Below are 27577 nucleotides of genomic sequence, written 5' to 3'. Positions count from 1 at the left end.
TGCTTTGTAAAACAGTGGAAGATTGATTATCCCTTGCACCACTCTCCAGTTCTTATTAGACCAAACAACATCCCTGCTCTGGGTATGATAGGAAAGCCTCTTGCTACAGGTTACTACTGAAAAGAGGGCACACCCTTCTCCAAGCAGATTTGCTTCTGTGACACTTGAATGATCTGGCTAATTAATCAGTGCTTGTTTGGGTTTTTATAAGGAGTATCATATCTGGCATTCCTCTATCTTGGCTCTTAACCCTGGGGAGCTTTAAAAAAATACTGATGCCTAGGCCCTACCCCAGACCAATTAAATCACAATCTCCAGGTGGGCCTGGGTAAGAGAGAAAACCGGTCAGAGGATGTCCCAGAGGAGGCTTCGGGTTTCCTCTTACTACCATCATTCTTTGTTCTTTTCTTGCTGAACTTTCTAAGGAAATGCTTCAGGGAAAGAATAAAGGACACTTTTCCATATGCTTTAGTCAGAAGGACCGATTAAAATGGCAAAGTTGACAAAGACATTGCTGTGTATTAATATCTGTATATATTATTTACAGCCTTCTTTTGACCCTGACAACGTGGAGCACTGGATTAAGGTAAGGATACTTCACAATTAAGATGGAAAGAGAATTAAGAGTGAGACATATCGGATGGAAAAGGAACACTAACAGGTCTCCGTTTTGCACATATTTTGCTATTTTTATTCCCATGTGACTATATACGTTGCCTTAGTTTTATACTCTATTATTTTTTTCATGATTCTGTTCTCATGAAAGTATGAATGACAAGAAAACAGGTATAGGCATGCCCTTTCGATTGATATGAGGATCACATGAAGAGGAGTAAAGGAGAAGAGAGGGAGAAGCCTTAGGAGAAGACCTTGTGGCCTTTCTCAGATTATTACTGGAAAGACAGTACTGTAGTTGCATTGACCTGTGGGACCAATACAATAGGTAAAAACTATGTATGCATCATGAGTAAGAACTTTCTGTTGACTACAGCAATCCAGAAATGGAGTGGGCATTCTCATAAAGAGGTGTGTTTTCTGTCACTAGAGGTATTGAAGTGAGTTCTAAATGGTCACTTAATGTTAGGGATAATGAGGAGTACATTTGAGCATTCAGTGAGGGTGGGATTGGGTTAGATAACCTCTGAGATCTCTTCCAGGCCTGAGATGTATATTTTTGAGTCCAAGTACCATTTAAGTTGAAAGTGCCATTAAACCACCTAAAGTGCATGCCTCTGAGTGTCAATTTGGCAACTTGCCATACACATTTCATTTGTGCACCACATGCTTCAAAATTATGCAGCATTTTCCTAGGAAAATATCCTTTTGCCCAGTAGTATTTTGAAGGGCTGTTACTTACCTAAATTGACAGCACCAGGCCAAGTGAAACCTAGGCCAGATGTAATAATTGTTAACCATTTATTTAGCCAGCTTGCATTTATTAAGTGCCTACTAAGTACTAGCCTACTCTGTTGGGCACTGGAGATAAAACAGTGTGTGGGGCAGGTGCAATCCATGCCTTCCCAGAGTTCATAGTCCAGTGGGAGACAAGGGACTCACTTAAAGCTGATGGGAGAAGTAAGGATGTAATGGAAGCATGTGCTGGAGACGTTGATATGGGTGGTACTAGGGAAGGCTTTCTGGCTTCTGCAGGAGGCCTGACTTAGAAGACAGCTAGAGTGGATCCACTGGCTTGGAGGCTAGCCTCTGGGAAGCCCACTCCTCAGCCTCTGGTAAGTCTAGCTCACCCGTGAGTTGAGAGTCTCTGTGCTGAGCCCCTGCAGGCCTTCGGTGCACATTTACTTACCATCTCCTCCAGAAGGGAAGATTGCAGTGAAGCAGAAGGATGAAATTCTGCTCTGACTTGTCTGCACCATTTTCCTCTTTCATGCAGTTGTCAATAGCTTGACTCGGTTAGATTTTTATCATTTCTCTAAAACTTCTATGGTAGCTCTTTCTCCATTATGCCTTCAAGCCTCCCCTGTTGTGAAAAAAATCAGTAAGTCCTCATTTGTCCCTGCAGTCCATTCTGATTGCCATACAGTTTCTTTTTCTTATCCAGCATCTTTGGGTGTTCAATCTTGACTCCTTGCCTTTATATTTTTATTATCCTCTTGTGTCCACACTTTCCTCCAGTTTCTATTTCTTACTACTCCACAGAAACCATTGTTATAAATGACTTCCTGACCAAATCCAGTGGTCTCTTCTTCATCTTCAAACTTTCTAAACTTGGTTTGATATAATTATCAGTTTTTTATTCTAGAAATCCTCTCCCCTATTATCTTTTTATGACTGTTTTTCCTTGCTTCTCCTACCACCTCTCTCTTCTCTTCCCTGTCTTCTTTTTTGATTCTTGCTCCCTAATATATCCCAACTCTGGGTACCCTAAATAGTTAAAACCTCTGGAGCTAAGACTTCCAAATCCACTTGCGTGGACCACCCTCTCACAATCAGCTAAGACCTTGTTAAGGTAGGAGGGGGAGCATATGGAAAGGGTGTGGAGCGTGGTGAAGGTGGAGAAAGGCCGTTCTTCAGAACAGAAAAGGAACATCATTCAGCAGCCCTTGGGACTTGGCTGGAGCTGGTAACCATAACTTCTTAAGGTACCAAAATTGCTAGATCAGATTGATCCAGGCTTGAAGGTTTTCATTGGAAAGGCAGAGGAACAAGAGGTTTGAGGCTTATGTAAGATAGTAGTTGAATATCCATGCAGAGTAGGAAAGGAAGGGGACCCTCTCAAGGACTGATAGGTTGGGAGAGGAGGAGGCACTTGGTGACTGGAGGGCTTGGTTAGGTGGAACACCAGTGTAGCGGAGTAGGGGGAGTTAAAGAGGGGGATGAGTAGGAGGCTGATGTTGCAGAAGGGGCTGTCAGCATTTGGTTTGAACAATGGAAAATTCTGTGTGACGTGGTTCGGGATGACCATGTCATGGGTTGCTGAAGTGCAATCGAGGGAAAGGCTGTTGGCATACAGGAGATCAGGCAACTCTTGAGCTGAAATGTTAGTGAGTCACCCTCAGGGATGCTGAAGTCACTTAGAATCAAGCAGATTCTTAATAGAACTATGAGTCCTGGGGCAACTCACCCGAAATACAACAGTCCACAAGTTACAGTTCATCCTCATCTTGACTCGATAGACGGCCTTACCTTCTTACTCCAGTGGATTCTGCTACTTTGAGCTTTCTAAACATTTTTATCATGTCAGTTCTCTACTCTTGAACCTTCAGTGGTTCTGCGTGCCATCAGATGAAACTCTGTAAATTCCAGATGGGCATTTAAGGCCCTCTATTAATCTACGTGTAATATCAGTCCACCTGTAACAGCCCTTTACTGATGCTCTTTGTGACTCCTGTCAGGCCAGTGTCCTTCCCCTCTTCCAGATCAGTCTTCCTTTCGCTTTGGCTCATGTTGCTCCCCCAGCCTGGAATACCCTTCCTCTCTGAGTGGCCAATCCAGACCCTTCCCTTAAAGTTCAGGCTGCGATGCCCCTTGCAGTGAACAGCTCCCCCTCACCCACCTCAGCCGCTAACCCCATCTTCTAATACTCTTTTCCTTGGAATTATTCTGGCATTCATACACAAAAGATACAGCATCAAGCATTTGCTTATACACAGAGTGATTTAAAAAGAACACTTTCAAAAATGTATTATTCACAAAACTGTTATATATGAGCATGCATTTTGCACCTGAGGGTATGTCCGTCAAGAAACTCATGTTTGTACCTCTCAACCTTGAGGAAATGCAGGAGTGCATTGTAGCTGCTGTTTCTGCCATCAAGTGGACAATGGGATTGGTGTGTGCCATGGGACGTGAGGAGCACGTAGTGAGCATTTATCAGATCATGGAGATAACAGATAGTTCCTTTACAAATTATATACTTGTATATAACATAGTTACTGAGTAATAAACTTTTGAAGGTATTCAGGTGTTTTTAACCACCCAGTGTTGCTTTAAGACTATTCTTGAGTTGTTTATTACACACATGGCATATCAAACAAAAAATATGTGAACTCTTTGAGAACAGAAGCTTTTATACTTTTGTTTTCTCCTTAATGTTCACTGCAGTGCTGGGAACAGGGCTAGCCTTCAATCAGTTTGCTTAAAGAATAAGTTGTTAAATCGACACAATGTTTCTTTTATTGAAATGTAATTTAAGGTAGCCCTCTCCTATCTCTTACGTATTTATTTTGGAAAAATATGGTAAGGATGTAATATTTTAAAACAAGGAAATACAGAGATTATTTCTAATCCTTAGTATCATCTAGTATTTTTTTTTCCAAAATCTTTATTTTCAGTGATATCCCAAACACTTGCTTTGCTAGAGGCATGCAGACATTTCTCTGTACTCCCTTGTCAGTACCAGACTGTCCTTCTGTTTTACCCAAATCAGTCTTCCTCCTGTAAAATACTGCAAATAATTGCATGTTGTATATGAAACCAAAAAGTTAATTGAAGTGGATGTTTAAATATCAGAATTCCTTCAAAAATGGAAAAATGAAAGTATCTTAGTAGTTGGTAGAAAATCAGATTCTTGAACTAGAGAGAAATTCTCTAACCCTGAACAAAGTTGTTGTCATCTTAATGGATTCTTTTTCTTCTGTTATATTGAAGAGAGTGGAGAAAGCCTCAGAATTTGCAGTTTCTGCTGGAAATTCACACTTATCCGGAAAGCTTTGGGACCAAATCATAGATTTGGAAGCATCTGAGCAAATAGAGGATCATGATGAAGTCTATGCGGAAGGTGAGAGAATACATTTTTTGCTGCAATGAACAATTCTTTGCAGTACAACCTATTAAAGCATAACTCATAATGCATTTCAAAGTACAGAATCGAAGCTCTTCTTTCTCTAGTTCTTAATTTTCATTTCCTTCTACTGCCTGGAAGCTAATTTACTCTGGAGTTAACCGCAATATTACAAGTAAGGCTGTATTTAAGGCCCATTTTGTCTCCTGAAATAGAACCACATCCAGATGCAGTTTGACATGACACAGTTAACTGGGAGTATTGCAGGTGTTGGTCCTGTAGCGCCGAGGACAGCTTGCTAATTTGATCTAGTAATCATACAGGTAATTTGACCACTAGTTTCTAAATCAACTTTGTTCCTTATGAAGAGAGTCTAAAACTGATCTAACCTCCCCACCTCCCAAAAGCACTTCCTCCTCTGGAGCTTAGTATTTTAGTTCCTGATGCCCTGAGGAACTCCACTGTTAAGGGATGAAGCAATCAGGAGGGACTAGCAAAGAACACCGGGGAGGAGAGGCCACTGAGGTAGGAAGAAAGTCAGAGTTCCGTGTCCTGGAAGCCATTTGAGTTATTTGGGTCCATTTGGGTTATTTACGTCTCCAGTTATTCAGTTTATTTTTTCATCCATTCTATAAATATGATTATTACTCTGCGTGAGGTACTGTTTTAGGCACTGGAAGAACTGGTTATGAAAAAGAGAGGCAAAGCCCTTGCTTTCATGGAGTATACATTCTCGTGCGGGAATAAAGAACGTTAAAAACAAACGATCAGATAATGATAAGTCATTTGGGTTTGGATATGAGTAATAAGAAGGAGCCAGCTGAGCAGTGATAGAGGAAGAGCATTCCAGGCAGAGGGAAGGGTGGCACCGGAATTAAAGTACAGACAAGCTCGGTGTGCTTGTGGAACTGAAGGAAGCCCAGTATGGCTGGAGCTTTTTGAGGGGGATGAACTTGCAGGAGTGACAGAAGACGTCACCTAGGGCCATATAAGCCTGGGAAAAGAATTTAGATATTATTCTGTGTATGATGAGACATCATTGAAGGGTTTTAAGCAGAGTTGTAATAGGACAATTTTTTAAATATATGAAGAATGGATTTTAGGGGAGGAAAAAAAGGGAAAAGGGAGATCGGTTGGAGAGCATTGCCGTGATGTGGGTGAGCAGTAACGGCTCTTGGTCTGGGGTGGTTGGAGATGGCAAAAGGGGATTGATTCTGAATTGACAAGGCTTATGTCTTGCCCATCCCATCAATAGGAATTTATAGTATACTTTAGCCTTTTAAAGTTCCAAGAAGTCCTGCAATTAAACAAAACAAAGTTTACGTATCCCATTTCCCAAGTTTCTTAGACCATGAAACCCTTTTTATCCTGAAATACATGTTAATGTCTTAAGAAACTAGTGATCCACATTAGAAAGTACCAGTGTATGGTTAGAACATGATTTTCAAAGGTTTATTTCCTTTTTTTTCCTCTCATGAAGCATCTATTAATGTTCTGTAAGAACTAGAGTTCTGAAGAACATACTTTGAGAAATTCTACTTCAAGGTAGCTTCGTGTACCCCTCCTCTGATCCTGAGGTGCTCCTCCAGTTGAACGCTCCAGGGGAAGTTTCCTTTCTTTGTTCTTTTGGGGCACTTCATAGTAAACCTCTGTTTACCAGTGAGTGGCATTTAGTAGATCTGAATTATTCTACATGTAAGTTATTACACACATAAATGTCTGAATTATCTTACACAGGGTTACTCAGTGAATATCTGCTCCCTTTCTCTACCTTCCTCTCAAAGCTGATAGTATCTCTTTCTGGTATGCTTTTTACACTTAGCATGTCAAACCTAACTTGTCTAAAACTGAACTCCTGGTCTTCCCTCCACACCTGCTGCTCCCTTGGCCTTCCCTGGCTCAGGAAATGGCATCTGCTTTCTTGCGGTTGCTTAGGCCAAAAACCTTGTAGGTTTCTTTCTCTCACATCCCATGTTCAGTTCATCAGCAAATCATGTCAACTCTACCTCAAAACATTATTTTCTAGAATCTGACCATTTTTAAGACCTCCACTCCAGGTCCAGGCAACTATCACTTCTCTCCTGATTGCATTTGTCTCCCAGATGGTGTCCCCTGCTTCAGAACTTGTCCCCCATAGTCTATTTAACATGGTAGTCAGAGTGATCCTCTTAAAGTATGTCCCTTCTTTGCCCACAACCCTCCTGTAGCTTCCCATTGCATTCAGAGTAAAAGCCAAAGTACCTAGAATGGTGTCAAGACTCTAAACAAGGATTTTTCAACCTCAGCACTACTGACTTTTGGGCCAGATAATTTTTTGCAGCGGGAAAGGGAGACTGTCCTGTGCATTGTAGGATGTTTAGCAGCATCCCTGGCCTGAAACCACTAGATGCTAGTATCATTTCCCCCAGTTGTGACAACCAAAAACGGCTCCAGACATTGCCAGATGTCCACTGGGGGACAAAATCACCCCCAATCTAGAACTACTGCTCTAAACCTGATCCCCACGTTACCTCTTCCACCTCATCTCCTCCTGTCCCCCCTTCACTCACTCCTCTCTAGCCACCCTGCCTCCTTGCTATTTCTCCAGCACACCAGACACTCTCCTGTCTTAGGGCCTTTGCACCTGCTTTCCCTCTGCATGGAATAATATTCCCTTACATAACCGTCCGTAGGGCTCACTCTCTCACTTCCTTCACTTTGCTTAAATATCGTCCTCTCAGTGAGGCCTCCTCTGACCACCCAGTTTAAAGCTGTCAACGCCTGTCTTCCATATCTTGTACACTGCTTCTCCTTCCCCTGCTCTGTTCTTCTGACTTGCTTGTTTATTGTCTCTCTTCCCCAGTTAGATTGTAAACTTCATAGTGTTAGGTTTAATTTTTCTTGTTTGTTCATTACTATCTTCCCAGCGTCTATAACAGTACTTGACACATGATAGGTGCTCAATTAATATTTAGTGAATGAGTGAAAAGAGTGAATGAAGAAAGTCTCTGAAGTAATTGAAATGTTTAAAAAGATGTCTTTATTTTATTAATAGCTCAGGAGCTGGTCAATGACTGGCTAGACACCAAACTTAAGCAAGAACTAGCAAGTGATGGGGAAGGTGATGCTGAAGACACTGTGTCGAGAATCCCTCCTGTGCCAGCAGCCAGTGGTCATTTGAAATATGCCAAGTTTGATGGTGAGAACTTATCTGATTGTTCTGAGTTTTAACATCTGATGAATGTGTCTAAGAGGTCTTTTTAATTTATTTGAGTAATAAGTGATATATTATTTGACTTTTCTGTGTTTTGCTTAGTTTTATAATTGGCTTTAATTTTTGTTGATTCAATTTAAGTTACTTATCTGTATCCTCCGTAAATTCATGGTGTTTTTTAAATTAAAATATTGTAATATTTGTAAATCTTCTTGTGACTATAATAGCAATTAATGCTTTTGAATGCCTCTTCCCATATATATTGGCTATTTACTTTAGTGAAGACTACATTTAAACACTTATGTATCATTTTATATTTATAAAATGCTTCATATATCTTTATAAGGGAGGTTATTACTGTACACAGAGCTAGTGTCAGGCAAGTTAAATAGCTAACTTGTGAGGGTTCCTCAAACGTACTCAGACTCTGGGGTTTTTTCCCTGAGTATAGGGGTAGGTATGGTGATGGAGGTGGCAGCTCCTCCTGCATGACTCAGACACCCTCGGTGAACACACCTGGCGGCATTCCCCTTCTGTAGGGCTACGAAATCCCCAGCTCGGGAATCACAAGGTCATGAGCTCTTAAAGTTAGAGGGATACTTCAGGATCCCCTAGTCCAATCTATCCTCTTCTCCTTCTCAGATAGAGATCCTTCTGTGGTATCCCTAACATGGGGTGCCATAATCTCTGCCTGAACACCTCCTGGAGAGGAGCCTGCACTTTGGGAAAAGCCCATTGAGCTGTCATGAGGCTCACATCTTATGGCATTCTCTCTTAGGAGAATTAAGGTTTTATCCTCAGGAACTTTTACCCTTTAATGCAACAGAAAATAATATCATGTTGTCTCTGTCAAGAAGAGTCGTTTTATTTTTTGTGGAGTTGTTATTATACCTGATCCCTCAGTGTTCCTAGATTAAGTAGTACTAGTACTCTTAACAATTCTTCATATTACATTGTTTTCAGATCTTATCATCCTGGTTCCCACCTTCTGGATATTTTCTAATTTACTACGTTATTATTAAAGTGAGGCATTTCAGTACTTCACATTTATTCTGAAGCATATATGGAATATAGTGAAACTGTTACTTCCTTTCATATGGTGCTAACAGGTCTAGTTATATCTCTTTAGTTTGATTGGGTATTACCATCTAGTATCATACCAGGCCTCATTTATTCATCTTATACTTGTAGAATTGGGGTTTTTTTTTATCAAAACATTGAACAAAAATATTAAGTAGCCATTAAAAGCATGTTAACCAAAGATATTAATTAATGTGATTATCTCAATAGACATAGAAAAAGTACTTGAAAAAAAATCTAACATCTATTCTTGATAAAAACTCTCAGCAAACTAGTAATAGAAGTAAATTTCTCAACTTGACAAAGGGCATTTACATAAGACATATAGAAGACATATATGAAAATCATAAACATAAATCCTGCCTCATCAGGAATTAAATGTAAATGGATTGAACACTCCAATCAAAAGACAGATTGGCAGAATGAATTTCAAAATATGACCTAGCTATATACTGTCTACAAGAGATGTGATTTAGATTCAAAGACACAAATAGGTTGAAAGTAAAAGGATGGAAAAAGATATACCATGCAAACAGTAACCAAAAGAGAGTGAAAGCATCTTACTAATATCAGAAAAAATAGACTTTAAGATAAAAAATTGTTACTAGAGACAAAGAAGGGCATTTTATATCATAAAAGTGTCAATCCATCAAGAAAACCTAAGTATAAGCATATGTACACCTAACAGAAGAGCCCCAGGACACTTGCAAAACTGACAAAATTGACGGGAGAAATAGATATTTCAACAATAACAGAGACGTCAATACCCCATTATGGCGCTAAACAGAACATTAACAAGGAAGATGTTCAATGTCGCTAGTCATTAGGAAAATGCAAATTAAAACTACTCTGAGTAACCACTACATGCTATTAAAATGGTTTGTGTTAGAAGACTGACCATGCCAAGTGTTGGTGAGGATGTGGAGGCACTGGAATACTCCTGCACTGCTGGCAAGAGTGTGAAATCGTATAACCACTTTAGAAAACAGTTTGACAGTTTCTTAAAAAGTTAAACATGTACTTATCATATGATCCAACCACTCCACTCCTAGGCATTTGTCCAAGAGAAAGAAAGCATATGTTCATAACAAAGACTCGTACACATACGTTCATAACAACTTTATTTGTAATAGCCAAAATCTGGAAACAACCTAAATGTCTATCCACAGATGAATGAGCGAACAAATTGTGGTATACTCATACAGTGAAATGCTACTCAGCAATAGAAAGGGATAAACTATTCATAAAACAGCATGATGAATCTCAAAATATTATGCTGAGTAAAAGAAGCCTGACCAGAAAAAGAGCGCACAGCATATGACCTAATTGATATAAAATTCTAGAAAATGTCAACTCATCTGTAGTGACAGAAAGCAGGTCTCTGGTTGCCTGGGATAGGGCAGAGAGCATGGGAAGGAGTGGGAAGAAGAGATTGCACATCAGGGTAGGGACCCTTTTGGAACTGAAAGAGATGTTCATTATCTTGATTGTAGTGATGGTTTTACTGGTATATGTATATGTCAAAACTTATTGTAGTCTTCAAATATTTACAGTTTATTGTATGTCAGTTATACCACAATAAAGCCATGTTTTAAAAAAGGCGGTGGAGTCCTCAAGAATGTTTGGATTGAAGTAATATCTTTTTTAAATTTGGCATGGAGGGAGTCTTTAGTGACTTGGGCTAGGTCAATTCCTCAGGAGTGGAGGATTTTTCTTGTAAGTTGAAGGCAATTGCTGAGGGCTATACTCATCCAATTGGCATTATCAGTGACTATTTATTGAACATTCACAGCTTTGTATTTTGATTGTACTAGGATTATTTATGTAAATATGAAAATTACACTAAAATTAAAATGTTTCCTTTTTTGTTGTTGTTTTGTTTCCCCCAGATTTATGTGGCTATTTGGAGGAAGAAGAAGAAAGTACCACCGTTCAAAAATTTATAGACCATCTGCTCCGTAAAGATGTGGTGGATTCTGGGATGCTGGAAGATCTTGGAATGAATGGAAACCAAGACAAGACGCAGCAGAAGGATCCTCGTCTTACCATGGAGATGAGACATAAGCAGGTGGGAGGGCAAAACAAAATTAAAATGGATAACAGGAAGCAATCTTTGTGTAACACATTTAATAAGCTTAAATAAAGACTTAGGCTTTAGTATGAAAAAGAGTGCCATCTGCGGTTTGGTTAGAAAGAATAAAAATAAAATAGAACTTCAGAAGAAAGATAATGCTCATAAATTGAGGATAGGAAACTATTTATTTAAGAGAACCAAAAAAGGCATAATTGATTTGACCAATAGAGTGGTGAGCTAAACTTTATTAGTTTGGATGTGATACTTCCTTTTATAAATATGTAGATTGTGTCTTGTTTGAATTAGGTTTTTGAGTTGTGACATCATTATATTAATATCATGAATATTCTAGTGAATGTTATAATGATAATTCTTTTCTAGACAGCTGAAAAATTCACTCATTTTGTGATTATAATTTGAAGGGAGGACAGATCTGAATTAAACCTAGTTCAGCTGTTTTGAATTAGAAAGGCATATGGGAACTTTCTTTTCTCCAAGGGGAATGGTAGGTTATAGGAAGAAGATACATCTCAACACTTTGTAGAGGAGCTTCAGGAAATCAGAATGACCAAGGCCTTGCCGCATGTCGTCCAGAAGGCTGAACTAGAATTAAGGCTATACATGTGTGTACTGTCTTTTTATAACACTGAATTTCTTTTTGCTTTAAATCATTGAGATGAATCAGCACTTGGCATATTAGAGAAACTGGGGTACAATTGTGATCCTGGTTTGGATTATGATAAAAGGGAGGAGAGAAGGTTCAATAAGAGAGAGCCATCATCTAGAAGTCTTATCATAACTGGAGAGTAAGCTAAGGGTAAAGTTAAGTGAAGCAAGAGGGAAAGGACCTCTCCTTAATTCATAGCTGTTCAAGCCTCTAAAGAATTAATGGGTTTGAAAAAAATGTGCTTATTCAGAAATATCTGTGAAATTCATTGTTTTCATTTCCAAAAATGATCCAGAATCATCTATATATTTAACTAATGATAGAAATGAATAAAGGGTTGTGGTGTTCCTTAAGGCAAGAAATCACTGTTCTATTCACCATGTAGCCTCCCCAAAATACCCTTATTCTTTCTTACAGTATAATTACCTTGCAGACAGGGCCTAAATAAATAGCAGTAACATACACCTTGGCAAATCTTATGGATGCGAGATCGTTACTAAGTAAGAATCCAGAACTTGGCCTCTGACCCATTAGATTTTCAGCTTCTCCATGGTGCAGATCACTCCTTGATCATTTGGGAGCCATCATACCTGACTTCATCTAAAACTTATCGGGCCTTACCCAGTAAACAAATGAATTCCCCCTATCCTTCTGATAAACGGTGAGGTTCTGGGCCACGATGTTTCAAACTGAGTGCAGTCTGAACTTCAGAATGTGTTCTAAGGTTTTGCATATCCCTTTCTACTTGAAAGGCTGCATTCACCCTTGTTGTATTCTCTTTAAGGTAAAAGAAAATCGCTTAAGACGTGAGAAAGAACTGGAGCGCCAGAGAATTGAAAAGACCCTGAAAAAATCAGTCTTCTTAGAGGCTCAGTATCTGGTGCAAGAAGAGAAGAAAAGGAAGGCTCTGGAGGCCAAGAAAGAGGAGGAGGAGATTCAAAGGGAGATGGTAAAGCTGCGGAGGGAGATCATCGAGAGGAGACGCACTGTGGAAGAAGCATGGAGAATGTAAGCCGGCCTGGTGAGCAGGGTGCGGTGCTTTTGTTAAAGCAGTCATTTTGGAAGTCCCCTAAAGTTTTTAAAATGCACAAACGTTGCAATAACAGAACACAAAAGAGAAATCACTCCCTATTCCACCATCTTAACAGATCAACTATTTTCCCCTTTCCATGTTTCCTCCTGGTCTCGATCCCTTTATGTACTTAATTGCAACCATAAAGTACATTTAATTTGTTATTCTGCTTGTTGTAGTTAACGCATTGCCTGGAGTCCTGAGGTCTGTGTATTACTTGATTGAGTTCCTATACCATAATTTATGTAATGACCTCCCCTCCCTTGGTAAGCATTTCAGCTAGTTCAGATTTTTCACCAATAGCACAGTGAGCATCCTTAAGCACAGAGCTTTTTCATTCTTTTAAATTATATTCTTAGGAGTGTAATTACTGAGTTAAATGATATAGGCCTTTTTATGACTCTTGAAACATTGCCAAATTGCTTTCCAAATGGGCTGTACTTATTTACGCTATTGCTGGCAGTGGGCCAGTTTACCATACTCTTCTCAGTGTTGGGGAGTATCATCATTTTCAATATTTTTGCTCTTTTAATAGGTGTTATATTGATTAATTCACGTCTTTGGTTACCTGAACATTTTTAAGGTTGAACGTGTTTCCTTATGCATGTTCACTAATTGTGCCTTGTCCTGTTGTGGATTGTGTCAGGGTCTCATTTTCTGATAATCATACAGAGTCACTGTTGCCTTACTGCCACTGATAAAGAAAAAGGATATCTGACATAAGTAGGAAATCAAAATAGTCCTCACAGGATGTAGTACTATTATGTATCCTCATGCAGAAAATGAGCTTCATAAATGAAATAACTAATGTATTTGTTCGGAGAAACAGCACTGATGCGTGAACTGCAAAAGCCTTGGAACAACGTGCCTGAAGTGACTGAGTACTCAAACCGAGAGGCCAGGAAGACCTCTTAGATAATCCCCTCCACCCGCCTCGGCCCACACAGCTTTCCCCTGTGATCTTGATTGCTCTTATTGTGCCCGATTTAAAACAGCCCGGCAGTGGATGTGCGCTTCACTCTTTCAAGTGCCGGGCTCAGGCCTCCTCCAGACTCCACTCCTTTCAGAAAGCAATCACTGGTATTTCAGTGAGTTCTTGCTAAGGTCAACCTTGCTTTTCACATTGCTCTCAAGCCCTGAAAAATCGAGGCTGACCTAAAATAAATTGTGAAAACAAGTAACATTTGATGGTAGCGGGATGCTCTGCTCACAGTGGGGCACTCAACAAATGTTCACTGACCACTCATTTCTTTTAAAAGTTAAAATCTTATCCGTGGTTACAGTGAAACAGATAATGTGTGATACTTCTAGGTGGATGAACTGATTTAAACGTTCCAGAAAGCAAGTTGGCAATAAACAACAAGAGCCATAAAAATAGTATTATCACTTGATCTGGGAATTCCTGCCCTGAGAAAATTGCCCTAAAAAAGTGATCAGAAATCCAGATGAAGATTTGTACACACAGATAATTAAAATAATACTATTTATAATAATGGACAATAATAAATCTTGGATAAATTAATAAATAATGGTTGTACAATGAAAAGCATGGACGTGTTATCAGTGTTTTTTTTCTGGGTAGAAATATGCATGGCTTTTATACCTCTCCAATTTTTTACAATAAGCAGATATTACTTTCGTAACAGATACATATTTTAATGTTATTTTTAAAAATCAGATCCAGGATATTAGAACTTTATTTCTTTAAATGCTCACTATGATCTGCTTATAACTGTCTAATATAACGTTGTTATGGCATCAGTAAGTTTGGAAAGAATCAGTAAAATTTTATTGTTCATAGGGCTTTTTGCTTTATTTGTAAGGTATCCTAAATCTGCTTCATATTGCATAGTTTCAAAATATGTCCTCCAAGAAATTTATTAATTACGAAGGGAAAAATAGCAACTTTACACTGGAGAAGCCACCTTAACCAAGTGATGGTTAACATCACCAGTAATAAGAGAGAACATCATGTGCCCCCTGGGTGATATATGAGAATTAATGAGAGGATTTTAACAGAGTATTTTGGCATCCCTCTCTTAATTTGAGTTTTCACAGCTGTAAAGTGAGATTCAGAAAGACTAGAGGACCTGCCTGAGTTTTCACAGCTGGTTTGTGGTCAGAACCCCTAGATCGTGATTCCTGACTAGGTGCCATCTTTACTACATTATTGATAGGATATATAACTTATACACATACGTGTACCTATGTAGTTTAGTCCACTCCAATAAGAAGGCAGTGGCTTTGAGCTTGCCTGGATTGGTGAGTGTAAGAAGGGTGACCTGGATGAGAAAGAACAGCCAGGTTGGTGAGAAAGAGGATAGCTAGAAAGATGAGCAACAGAGTTGCTAAGAGATTCTTGTTAGTTGCCTGAAGGCCTTTTCATTATTAAATTCTATTTTTTCTCTTTTCAGTTATTTTAGAATTAATATAAATTCCATTCTCTCCTTAATAATGCCTGATGGTTTTGATATTTTCCTCCCTAGAAACCTGGTAAAAGCTTTGTGGTAAAAATTCATTCCTTTTGGGGCTGGCCCGGTGGCGTAGTGGTTAAGTTCAGCGCACTCTGCTTCAGTGGCCTGGTGGTTCCAGCTTCAGATCTTGGGCACAGGCCCCCACACAACTCATCAAGCCATACTGTGGAGGCATCCCACATACAAAATAGAGGAAGATGGGCACAGATGTTAGCTCAGCAACAATCTTCCTCAAGCAAAAAGAGGAAGATTGGCAACAGGTGTTAGCTCAGGGCCAAACTTCCTCACCAAAAAAAAAAAAAAAAAAAACTCATTGCTTTCTTAGTTGAGGGTCCTTTTTGTACCCCCTTATATGAAGAGAGAGAACTTATATCTACATTAGAGAATACCTGGTAGTTAACTCTCAAATTTTGATCAAAGTATCACTCAAATGTTAAACTCTAAAAATACTTTACTAAAATATCTATAGGGCTTTCTACTTTTCAGAGTATGTTCTAACAATTTTATCTCATTTAATCCATGTTTTACAAAAGAATAAGGCTCAAAAAAAATCACCCTACTAGAGCAAGATCTGAAAATCTGTGTCTTCTGATGGAAAATTCACTGTTCATTCCACTATGGTAGGTTGCAGTTACTCATTGTTAAGGCTATTGTTCATACATGTATTTTGAAATTGTTATTAACAGAGAGAAGAAAAAGCAAGAAGAAAATTCTCCAAAAAATCAAGAAAAAGGCATGTTTCAAAGTGTTCATATTCTAGGTGAGGAAAAAATGGCAAAGGAAAGAAAGAAGAAGCTGAGAGAGTTATTAATCCAAACTTTCAAGGAAGATCACCAGGTAGGAATTGTAATGTCTCCTTATTCAGCCTTCTGTAGCATAAATGACAGAGGACTCCATGAGAGATGGGACTGTGTAACACTAAGTCCAGCAAACCTCATCCCAGACACCACAGTTGCCCATGCCGTTCGTTCTGTTCCTTCTGCCCAGCTGGCCTGGTGCATGGGGTGGTGCTCCAGCACCCTGTTCAGGGGGCTATTCTTATATACTCTGTGTGATCCAGGGCAGTCGGGGTACGAATTTGAGATGTCTTCCTAACTTATCCTTTTCAGAATAGCGTTTAACTACTAATATAGATCTCCAGCAGTTTTTGAAAGCATGGCTTCTTTTTTGACAGTCTCGTGGACCATTGCATTCTGGATTATTCAGAAAGTCACTTGCCTTTCCTTGCCTCAGATCTTAAAGCAATGATACACTGACGTTTGTGCTTCTCTTTTTAACAGTCTGCATTTTATTTTACTCTTCTCTCCCTCTTTTTTACTTTCACTTTTTGTAAAATTAACTGGCTAATTTTTTTAATTGACAAATGAGCATCCTCCCCAGGCCACTTAAGCAGAAGTTTTTTCAATGAAGTGGGATTGATAACAGTTTGAATTTGGGGCTTAATAACATTTCAGATGCAAGGAACTACTTGGAAGATTTGTAAATGAGAAGGTCAGAATGAGAAAAGATAAATAGGTATATTTTGTGTTTCCTGTCTTACTCACCCCAGAGGCTTAGGCATTGCTGAAATTCAGTGAAAGTTAGTGGAATGAATGGATGTGAGAAGAGAAAAGAGAATGTCAGGAAAATATTGGGGGAGCTTGATAAATAGGATAGACCACAAAGACCCTGGAAATCAGTAACAGGAATTTGAATATGATATGGGTAACTAAGCTATGAGGAAAAAAGTAAAGTAGTCAAAGCAATTTTTTTAAAAAGCTAGACACATTTGATGGCAGCATTTTGGACTGATGGGCAAGAAGTCATAATTATTCAGATATAAAACAACAAGAGTTTGGTCAGAGTTTTGGCTTTAGAAATAGGGAAGTGTGGTAGGAGGAAATGTTAAGAGTTGGGCTTAACATTTTGAGAAAGATTGGCAAAGACTCTGAGATGCTGCATCCTTCGTAAGACAGATGGAGTTAGTGTGTCCTCCAGCAATAATAGTTCAGATTTCTAAAATAAAATAGAAGGGCAGTGAGTACTCAGGGGGCCATCTTGAGAAGGCATAAGGAAAAGGTGTCATGATGTGTTACCCAACCAATGAGAGATGAGTACGACGTGTGTTCTCAATGAGATTAACTTTTAAATTTTATTGAGATCTATGGTACAAGAAGAAATAGTATATATTTTAGATAAAAGTGCTAGGTATGAATTTTAGATACATATAAAGTGTTTTACAAAATTAGTGGCCTACTAAAACAGATTACTCAGTTTTAAAAGGACCAGCCATTGTATTAAAAAATGAGAGATTATGAGTAAATTATCTCCACTTTGCCACAAATTCTGCTTGGTTTAAATCTATACTTTATTATTTATAAGTTTTTATTATTATTTTTTTTAAAGATTTTATTTTTTCCTTTTTCTCCCCAAAGCCCCCCGGTACATAGTTGTGTATTCTTCGTTGTGGGTTCTTCTAGTTGTGGCATGTGGGACGCTGCCTCAGCGTGGTCTGATGAGCAGTGCCATGTCCGTGCCCAGGATTCGAACTAACGAAACACTGGGCCACCTGCTGCGTGCGGAGCGCGCAAACTTAACCACTCAGCCACGGGGCCAGCCCCTATAAGTTTTTATTTTGAAATAATTTTAGACAAACAGAAAAGCTGCAAAAATAGTACACAGAGTTCCTGAATACCCTTCACCCAGCTTTCCCCAATGTTAACATCTTACATAACCATAGTATAATTATCAAAACTAGGAAATTAATATTGGTACAATACCACTAACTAAACTGTAGACCTTAATAGAATGTCACCAGTTTTTCCATTGAAGTCCATTTTTCTGTTCCAGGACTCAATTCCATTTGGCATTTAGTTGTCATGTCTCCTTAAGTCTCCTCCAGTTTGTGACAGTTCCTCAGTCTTTCCTTGTTTTTTATCACCTAGACATTTTTGAAGAGTACTGGTCAGGTATTTTGTAGAGTGTCTCTCAATTTGGGTTTCTGATGTTTTCTTCTGCTTAGATTGAGATTATGCATTTTTGATAAGAATACAACAAGAAGCGATGCTCTGCCCGTCTCAATATGTCATATCAGGGAGTACATAATGTTAATTCATCTTATTACTGTTGATGTTATCCTCGACTTAAGATTGTGTGTGTTGGGTTTGTCCTTTGTAAAGTTACTATTTTTCCCTTTGTAATTCATGAATGTCTTAGAGGAGATGTTGTGAAACCATGCAAATATCCTGTTTCTCCTTAAATTTTTACCTATTAATTTTAGCATCCATTGGTAGATTTTGCCTGCAACAGTTGTTAATGTGGTATTTTTCTAATGATGATTTTGTATTTCCCTCATTTCTTCTCCATTTATTAATTGAAATTCTTCTAGAAGGAAAAACTGTCCCTCCTCCCCCATTTTATTTATTCAATTATTTATTTGTATCAGTGTAAACTCATGGATATTTGTTTTATTCTATGGGTATAATCTAATATTATCATTGTTTACTTTGTTACTCAAACTGTTCTAACTTTGGCCACTGGGAAATCTTTCAGGCTGACTCCTTTGCTCTTTCAAAATGCTCCATCCTTTTTTGGGCACTTCCTTTCTTTCAGGCACCGCAAGATACTCCAGGCTCATCTTGTACCTTCCCTGCTGCCTTCATCCTGGAATCAGCCACTTCAACCAGAACCTTGGTTCCCTTTCCCAGAGAATAGCATTTAGAAACCAAGGTCTGGATAGTAGGTGTTCTCACAGCTACTGGGGTGTCATTGCTTCTGGGCCCTCTGAGCAGATAGGGCTGGGAAACAGATGTATGTGTACTAACCCACACATACACACGCGTTATATTTATTTCTGTGTCTCTCTGTACACATATTAAAATCCATGAGTTCATACTGATACCTTCAGTTCCAGTGCAGCAACACTGAAGTCATACTGTCCTCCTGCTTCCTTAGTTGTACCTTAGTTCTGTGTCTGTGTGTATATTAAAATAATCATGAGTTCATAGTGATAACTTCAACACGGATCCAGCACCACAGGTTTTACTATTGCCTTTCCCCTTTCCTTGTTTATCACTTCCTTCTCTGGCAGTGAAAAAACCTGGAGCTCATTATCGCAAATATATTTACTTGTTTAATCCTAGTGTACTATAAAAGCAGTTTCATAATTGCTAACCCATACTGCTATGGAAACAAATTTACTGTACAATATTTGTACAGTTATTTTTGTTTTCAGCCTTATTCAGCCAAAATATTGTTACTTAGGTTGGCTCTGTTCTTCCCCTTCCCCTGATTATGTTATTCCTTTGTGATATTGTTAGTGAGGCTGATCGCCAGTTCCCCAGTGCACACAGGTGCGACTGAGCGATGGGGAAAATGCACCTGCCGGACCCCTCAGGCTTTTACACTTGACTCCAGACAGGGCTGTCCTCCAGTAACAACGCCTCTGCAGTAGCAGGCCTTCTGGGCTCGTTGTCTTGGTCCCAGTCCACATTCCCAGCCTGGTTCTGAAGGAGCCTGAAGCTGCCCCTGGGTCATGAAACTTGGATACTCAGCAACCTAAATGGACCCTAGGATAAAAGGGAGAAAATGCCTACCTGGCTTGCAGCGAGCGGCTAGACAACAGGACCCTCTTGTCAGCATCCTAAAAATGGTTCGCTGGCACAAACCCAACAGCAAGTAGATAGAGAATTTGCAGTAAGATCTTAAAGAATCTGTTCCTAGGAGTTGCTCTGGTTGAGCCTTCTTTAATTCCTGTATTCTTCATGCTTTGACTCTGGATTGTGTTTGTCACCCAGACAGTCTCTTAACATCAGAGTTGGTCCGCGTTCTTTACTGGACTTTCTGAGAGGAACAGAGCAGGCTCTCTCAGCCGAACACAGGTTCGGGTGCAACACTATTCATGCGTCTTTCCCACACATTTCATTGCCAGGCCTCTGTTTTATCAGAAACATCTGTTTTTGTATAGAAACTTTCTGCTTTGAACCTGTCTTATTTCCTGTTTGATCTCACAGTGAGATCTCTTGAGGAGATTCAGCAATCCACATGTCCTTGCTAATTAACAGGAACAACAAGGGATTAACTGTGAAATTCTTAATACTATCTGGAAAATGGCCTAATTCTCACCCTATTCTGAAATACATTTTATGTTTTCTTAATATGATAGGAAAGTCTGAGACCTTTCCTGCTTGTGAAAGTTGAAGAGAACAATGAAAGATGGGTTGATACTAACCTAAATCTTAATTCTAGGGGGGAGAGATTTGGTTTGCATATTTGATTGGGTTTTTCTGTTAGAGAGTAAGATAATAAAGACCAAAGGAGTTGTTGTTAATGTTATGTTTGTGGCATAGCACCTTCCAAAAGGGAATGTGGAGAAATATGGAAGAGTAGCCTGGATTTTTTCTGACAAAATGATGAAACCTGTAGTTAAGTACCTCATTTATATAGTGTGATTCCTTCCCAAAGATCTTAGTTTTATCAGGACTGCCCACACACCACTGAAGTAAAACCATTTCTGAGCTGAAACATAGCAACCAGCCTCTCAGCAATGTTGTCTTATGTTTGGAGAAGGAAATGAAGGAAAAGCCTCTCTGCAAATAAAACTGCAGGGAAAGAGAAATGTCAGGCACACGCATGAAGAATATCAGGCTTCACGTAACTCTCCCCTCTAAGCTTATTGCCAAGGACAACGTGTACTATACATTTTAGAAGGGTCTTGAAGCATTATTATGTCTTACTTCATACAGCTAACTCTATGGAAAATTTCCAAGTAAAATTTTATCAGTGTTGGTAAGGAGGTGGTTTATTTGCTTCTATTCCTCCTTACCCTTATCCTGTGAGTAACCCAGGTTTCCCATTCTCACAGAAGGGACAGTGAGGGCCAGTTTACCAAAACATTGCACTGGTATTTTGCTTTTTGAAATGCCATGAAGCTTTTTTTGATCCCAGAGGTTCCAATTCATTTGCGTATGACTTTTTTTCTCTTTTAAAAAAGTATTCTGCTTTTAAAAAAATTAAGAAAAGAACCAAAATAAATGATACCCATTCTCTAAAATCGTACAGAATGCAATAGCTTGTCCCCTAAACACTGGACGTTTCAGGTGAATATTTATAAGGATCTTGAGAGCCATATGGGTGAGGAACAAATGACGTCACATCATCGTTTTACTGACAGACTACCCTCGGGGTGAATCAAGCATTTGTCTAATATATTCTGAGATGAGCGGTATTTCCAGCATGGTGTGTGTGTGTGTGTGAGACTTGGGGTGAGGGAGAGTGGGCAGGGAGAGGGGATTGGTAGGGGGGAGTAAGGTCTGGAAGAAGAAATGAAAGGAAAGGTGTAATGGGAGCGATAGGTCCGCCTTTGCTCTTAAGAGACATGAGGCGATGCGTGCTGGTCCAGGCTGCCAAGTTATAGGCTGTCTTATGGTCATTCTTCTTCAGAAGATCCCGGAGAGTTTTGTTGGTTAAGAATTTAGTATAGTGAGACTAAGCAATTGCTTTCTGAAATTGTACTATTTCTGGAGTGAAGCCGTATTAGGTAATTACAACAATATTACTGATTGACACTTCTTAGCAGAATTAAGAAGAATTTGCAATATGTCCTTATGTGAGCAATACCTATTGACGCATTTATGGGTGAAATGATATAATGTCTGATGTCTGGGATTTATTTTTAAATACTCCAGGAAGAAAAAAGTGGGTGGAGGAGAGCTGAAGCATGATTAGCAAAATGTTGATAGTTTTTGAAGCTGCATGAGGGGTTTATTCTTCTGTTCTACTTTTGTGTATGTTTGTTAAATTTTTGTAATAAGATGGGGGTTTTTTTAAGTTTAAAAAAGGAAAGAGAAAAAACTTAAATACAGAAGTAAAATGAGCATCACATCTTCCGGGATATAACAAAAGTAGCTTTTTGTCTGTAGCCAATGGTAGCATTTTGCACAGCAGTGGTTGTCAAAGTTTAGGCCTCTGGACTTTCCGTGGAACCCAGCAGCCCATCCAGGTCTTAGCACTGTGCACTGGAAACTGAATGGGTTTTCTCTAATATAATTATTTATAAGAGTGTATATCTTTGGGGTAGGGGACATAATGATTTCCTCTCTTTTCTTTGGGGCAGAATTATGAAAATCAGGAGAGGATGGGTCCCAGGGTACTGCTTTTCAGGGCTGCTCCTTCCCTGGGGCATTTATTTTGCCATGATAAAGATCCTCCTGTCCCTAAGCTCCAGGCGCTTCATAGGGTTTCTGGGGTCTTTTCCTAGTTATGGTGGTCCCCAGAAGCAAAGAAAGTTGGGGATTGCTTTTTGTGTAGCAGTAAAGTGTCTGTTCTTTTTGGCCTGGGAGCAGCAAGGAGTCAGTTGGGGTTCTGGGGAGAGTGCAGCTTTATTCCTAACGTTCCAGCCTCGGCCCACTCCCCTAGACCACTGGTTGCACCACCACGAAGTTCTGTTCAGCAGAAAGAAATTGTCAACTTGTTGACATTTTTGTCCTCTTTACAATTCATTGTTTATTTTTCCATGACTGAGAATTTTGATGCAATTATCACTGAGCTTTCTGACAAAAGGGAAATAGCTGAGGAATTTTGATGAGTTACCCACTTCATTAATCAGAACAAGCATCTCTAGTGACAGGGTTAGAATTACAATGAAGATTAGATAGCAAATTGCTGTTCCACCTAACGTCAATCATTCCCGGTGACAGCAGTGTGATTACACTTCAGGGAAGAGCTTTTCTTGCCAGCAAAACGAGGGCAACTCCAGTGCAGGTAATAAATTTAGCAGGGCAAGCTGTCAATTTCTTCTCTTGAGTAGAATCCTTAACAATCAAATGATGTCTTGTGAAAGATTTTGAGAGGAGAAAAGCATTTCCTTTAAAAACTTTCAAAATTTCACTTTGTAGTATTTTATTTTAAAAAATTATTATAGATATGTGCTTAGGAACAGTTTTTCCCTCAGTGATTTTTTGTATTTTATTTACCTGTATCAAGCCTTAATTAACAGCATAACTATGGTAAAGAGATGGTGAAAGTTAGTAAAAGAATGCGTGACTTGGGGCCGGCCCGGTGGCGCAGTGGTTAAGTTCGCACGTTCCGCTTCTCGGCAGCCCGGGGTTCGCTGGTTCGGATCCCGGGTGCGGACATGGCACTGCTTGGCAGCCATGCTGTGGTAGGCGTCCCACGTATAAACTAGAGGAAGATGGGCACGGATGTTAGCTCAGAGCCAGGCTTCCTCAGCAAAAAGAGGAGGACTGGCAGTAGTTAGCTGAAGGCTAATCTTCCTCCAAAAAAAAAAAAAAAAATGCATGACTAAATTTGAAAATCTATCAGAAATAAAAACGTGGTGCAGAAATGGAGGGAGGTCAGACTAGTTGCCTGGCTAGTTAAAACATTAAGTTCTTCTGGCTTAAACAGAATGTATTCTTCTTCCAACCCAATTATGGTTCTAAGTAATAGTTCTTGTTTCAATGAGCAAAGGGATAGAGCACTACTGTATTTCCAGAGTGTGGAACTGAAAAGGAGAAGCAGGCCTGGGAGCAGCAGGGACTCCGCTGTGGGCAGGGGTGATAGAAAGAATAGATAGATCGTGACTGCAAGTGTGCCACTTCTCGTCCCTTCTAAATCAAAGCAGAGTGCTGGCATCTTCTCCTCGAGAAGGTGGGACCTAGAGTACTTTCCTTTCCCAAATATTTTCCTCCAAGCACATTTATGGGACTCCTGTTTGCCTGAATAGTGTTTGCTATAAATCAAGAATAAGTAAGTGGCTAGTCTTGATTCACACTTTTGTTTTTTTATTTCAATTTTAATGGAATCGCTTTTCTAAGCAGGCAGGAAAAAAACCAATGGCAGGTCGATTTCAAGAAAGCAGTTGCTCTGTGAGTCTGTCACCTTGCTCCTGTTAACTTCTGTTTAGTGAAACTGAATTATAGACCTTTAAAACTGATCATTTTGCTCTCAAAGTCTAAATGTAGGTATTTTAAAGACATATATTGACTATAGCATTTATAAACTCGGATTTTCCCCTCTTGAATTCAGGTGTTCTAGCAGTGCTTTTGTACTGTAGTAAGTTGTGTGAGTTCTTTCTCTTTCAGTATAAAAGAATCAAAGAATTTGCCCTTCCTTTTTAGAAGAGACTTTTGCCTAGTAGATTGGGTTATCAGGATGCCAGAATGTTTCCTTTTTAGCCTTAGGTACTACTAACTCTTCACTTTGTGAATTGAGTCATTGACCCTTCTCTACTTGAAGTTCCACCTGGTAAGGTAAATCACAATAATATCTGCAGTCTCTCTTTTGTAACGATGGTCTACGAATTAATAAAATAGTATGTGCAAGGTGCCTTGAAATTCACAGAGAAGAAATGTGGAAATCCAAGAAGTACACTATTAACAGAGTATTAATGTGAAGATGGACTGTGTTTCTACTATTTCCACATTAGAAATATTCCAGGAGTTAAAATTAGAGATAGCTATACATAGACTATTTCATCAAGTCATTCAAGAGGAATCTCTTAAATGAATCTGGTAAATAGAGACAGGATATTTTCTTTTGACTATAGCACGCAAGTTAACGCTTTTTTTCCTGCTCTGTTTTGTGGAATAGATAAGCAAATAATAATGCAGAAAGCGCAGCCCCTCAACTGGCAGCTGTGCGTCTTTTCCTTGTTCTGACTGAGGGCATATCCTGTTCCCCAAATCTCCCTTCCTCCTCCCTGCTCCTCCTCCTTTCCTCCCCCCTCCGTCCCTTCCTTCCTGCTGTGGGATCTAAGGTGAAGGTCTGGAAATGTGCATTCATTTGACGTAATGGAAAGGAAATAAGGGCTTTTTAAAGTTTGTCATGATTTTTCCCGATGAGAAATTATAATAAAGATTTTATAGTTTGTCTAAATGGCAGTATAATGGTTTCCTATGTAGAAAACATTTCTGACCAAATGGGCTATTTCTAAGAATTCTAGCATATGCTCCCTTATGTTATTGGTCTTTTAATTTATATATTCTCTCTCCCTATAACCTCTTAAAAGTAGAAATTATGTCTTAAACAGCTTTGTTCACAGTTCCCAAATTCAAACACAGCGGTGGGTGCTTACTAAATGTTGAAATAGTAAAAGATAGGTATTTTTATAGAGAAAGAAGCAGTCAATAGGGCTGACCCTGGTAAGCCTACCAAGTTCTTGAAGCTGGTCAATCAGGCATCCCCCGTACCTCCCACAAGGTAACTTCCTAAGAGGTTACTTTCTGGTTTAGTGCTCCCCACGGTTAGCCCATTCCTAAATTTGGCATTCCCATTTATGGGATCCAGTCCTTTCCTTCTGGAGGCTCACGTCTAGTGGAAACCGGTAAACAGGTGATTATAACATAGCATGGCAAGTGTTTTGATTGATGAAAGCATAGTTTGCTCTGGGAACACAGTGGAAGGGCACTTTCATTTGGGGAGAGGGGTTGGTAATAGGAGGGCTTCCTGAGAGAGGTGACTCCTGAAGTAGGCAGAGAGAGGGCAGAAAAGGATGGGGAAATTAGTATGACCATAGATAGGAAAGTATGAAACAGTATGGTTGGTGTAAGGCAAGAGCTGAAAGTAATTTGATGTAGTAGGAACATAAAGTCAGCTGGGAAGATAGAAGATGTAGGCAAGGACTATATCTAAGAGATTTTCTTGGACTAGGACAAAGAGTACTTCTCTGGGGACATCCTTAGGGTGAGTATACCTTGTCCGATTTGTTGTCAAAATGCGTGTAGAAGATTGTAAGCAGCCTGAGTACCTAGTCTCTCTAGGCCTGCTCACCAAAGCCCTAGCATGGTCAGTGGTGGTCCAGCTGAAGCTGTTGCTTTCAGCTGTCTTGTTCCCAGCGACTAGAGACCCCATTTCATCCTTGTGGGATCTCCCATGTTCATTTGTGCAGGACATCAGTGGTGTTAGGAACAGGAATGAATTAAATGGTTGGTATTTCAAACTCCAGGGCAGCCTGGGAGGGGAGATCCTGTAGGAAGCAGGTCTTTCAAGCTTTTCAAACAAGCCCCTTAAGTTAGATCTTAAGTGTGACTGTTACCCCATCTCCCCATAGGGCTGGTGCTGTAACAGTGGGAATTAATATTTTAGTTTAAGTCATGAGGCTGAGTGTGCCTCAGTTGCATGGCTTGAGTATTTCTTGCCATTATTAGCATTAGGCAATTGTGTTTTGCGCCTCTTCCATCAAGACAGCAGTTCCTAGATTTGTTAGAAAAGGTGCGAGGGGGGGATCTGCAGAGAGGACTCTCACTATTAGATATTAGAAACACTAGCGCTGATCGGTGGTGATTTTCCAAATGTTCCCATTGCAGTGTCAAAAACGGTATTTCTCTGCCTGGCACAAGCTGATTCTTGATCATAGGATTAAGCTGGGGAAAGCTGGGACCCTGTCCGACTGGAAGTTTCAGCTAAAGGTCCTGCGGGCCTGGAGAGACTACACAAGATCCCAGAAGTTGGAGCGGGAGACACAAGCCATGGAAAATGACCTTAGGGAAGAAAACAGGTACTCTTATTTGTACCATGAGAATCCTTCTAGTATGTTTATCTAGGACGTCTTTCCTCCTGCAGACTCTAGAAATAAACTCTAAAAATGCTGTTCACTGAAATCATCTCATCCTCTTATAAAATATGGTGATCACTGTTTTTCTATGTTACATCCCAAACTAGAAAAATTTAACTGAAAATTAAGCAAAAAAAATGATGTGATTAAAATATACTAATGGACATGCTTTCCTTTTTTAAAGGAAGCAAGTATTATGTTTTTTCCCTTGTCCTCTGCTATAGTAGCATCTTACCTTGGACGTTCTTACCATTCAGAAGACAGAGTTTGGTTTACATGCCAGTAATTCTCATTGATAGAAATCACTGTCTGCCCTAGAACGTTAACTAGGCAGGCAGGGAACATCCGTCTAGGAGGGCAGACCTGCCGAGAGAGTCCTCCCACTCCCCTGTCTTTTGTTCCACAGCTTACTTAGAGGTTTTTGACGCCTTTGTATCAGCTCTCTCTTAGGCTTGTGAATGATAAAGAATTTATCTTCAAATACAACTTTCTTTGTTCCATCATCTTAAAATTAAATACTTTTTTTTTTAAGATTTTATTTTTCCTTTTTCTCCCCAAAGTCCCCCGGTACATAGTTGTATATTTTTAGTTGTGGGTCATTCCAGTTGTGGCATGTGGGATGCCACCTCAGCATGACTTGATGAATGATGCCATGTCCGTGCCCAGGATTCGAACTGACAAAACCCTGGGCCTCCGCAGTGGAACGTGCGAACTTAACCACTTGGCCACGGGGCCGGCCCCTG

The 27577-nt window shown here is 39.6% G+C and overlaps 1 protein-coding gene across 3 annotated transcripts in view; it reads left to right on the top strand.

The window, feature by feature from the left end:
- Nucleotides 1-27577, top strand: part of CCDC191 (coiled-coil domain containing 191) — a 70051-nt gene that overhangs the window by 1556 nt on the left and 40918 nt on the right. For all 3 annotated transcript variants that reach the window (XM_046659724.1, XM_046659722.1, XM_046659721.1), the window contains exons 2-8: nt 548-586; nt 4609-4738; nt 7776-7919; nt 10904-11082; nt 12540-12763; nt 15988-16138; nt 26587-26777. In XM_046659724.1, the coding sequence (XP_046515680.1) occupies nt 548-586; nt 4609-4738; nt 7776-7919; nt 10904-11082; nt 12540-12763; nt 15988-16138; nt 26587-26777 (1058 nt within the window). The remainder of the gene's footprint in view (nt 1-547; nt 587-4608; nt 4739-7775; nt 7920-10903; nt 11083-12539; nt 12764-15987; nt 16139-26586; nt 26778-27577) is intronic.

Source organism: Equus quagga, chromosome 4, assembly GCF_021613505.1.
Source record: "Equus quagga isolate Etosha38 chromosome 4, UCLA_HA_Equagga_1.0, whole genome shotgun sequence".
NCBI lineage: Eukaryota > Metazoa > Chordata > Mammalia > Perissodactyla > Equidae > Equus > Equus quagga.
Note: the sequence above shows the minus strand (reverse complement) of the source record. Positions and strands in the feature narration are given on the sequence as shown.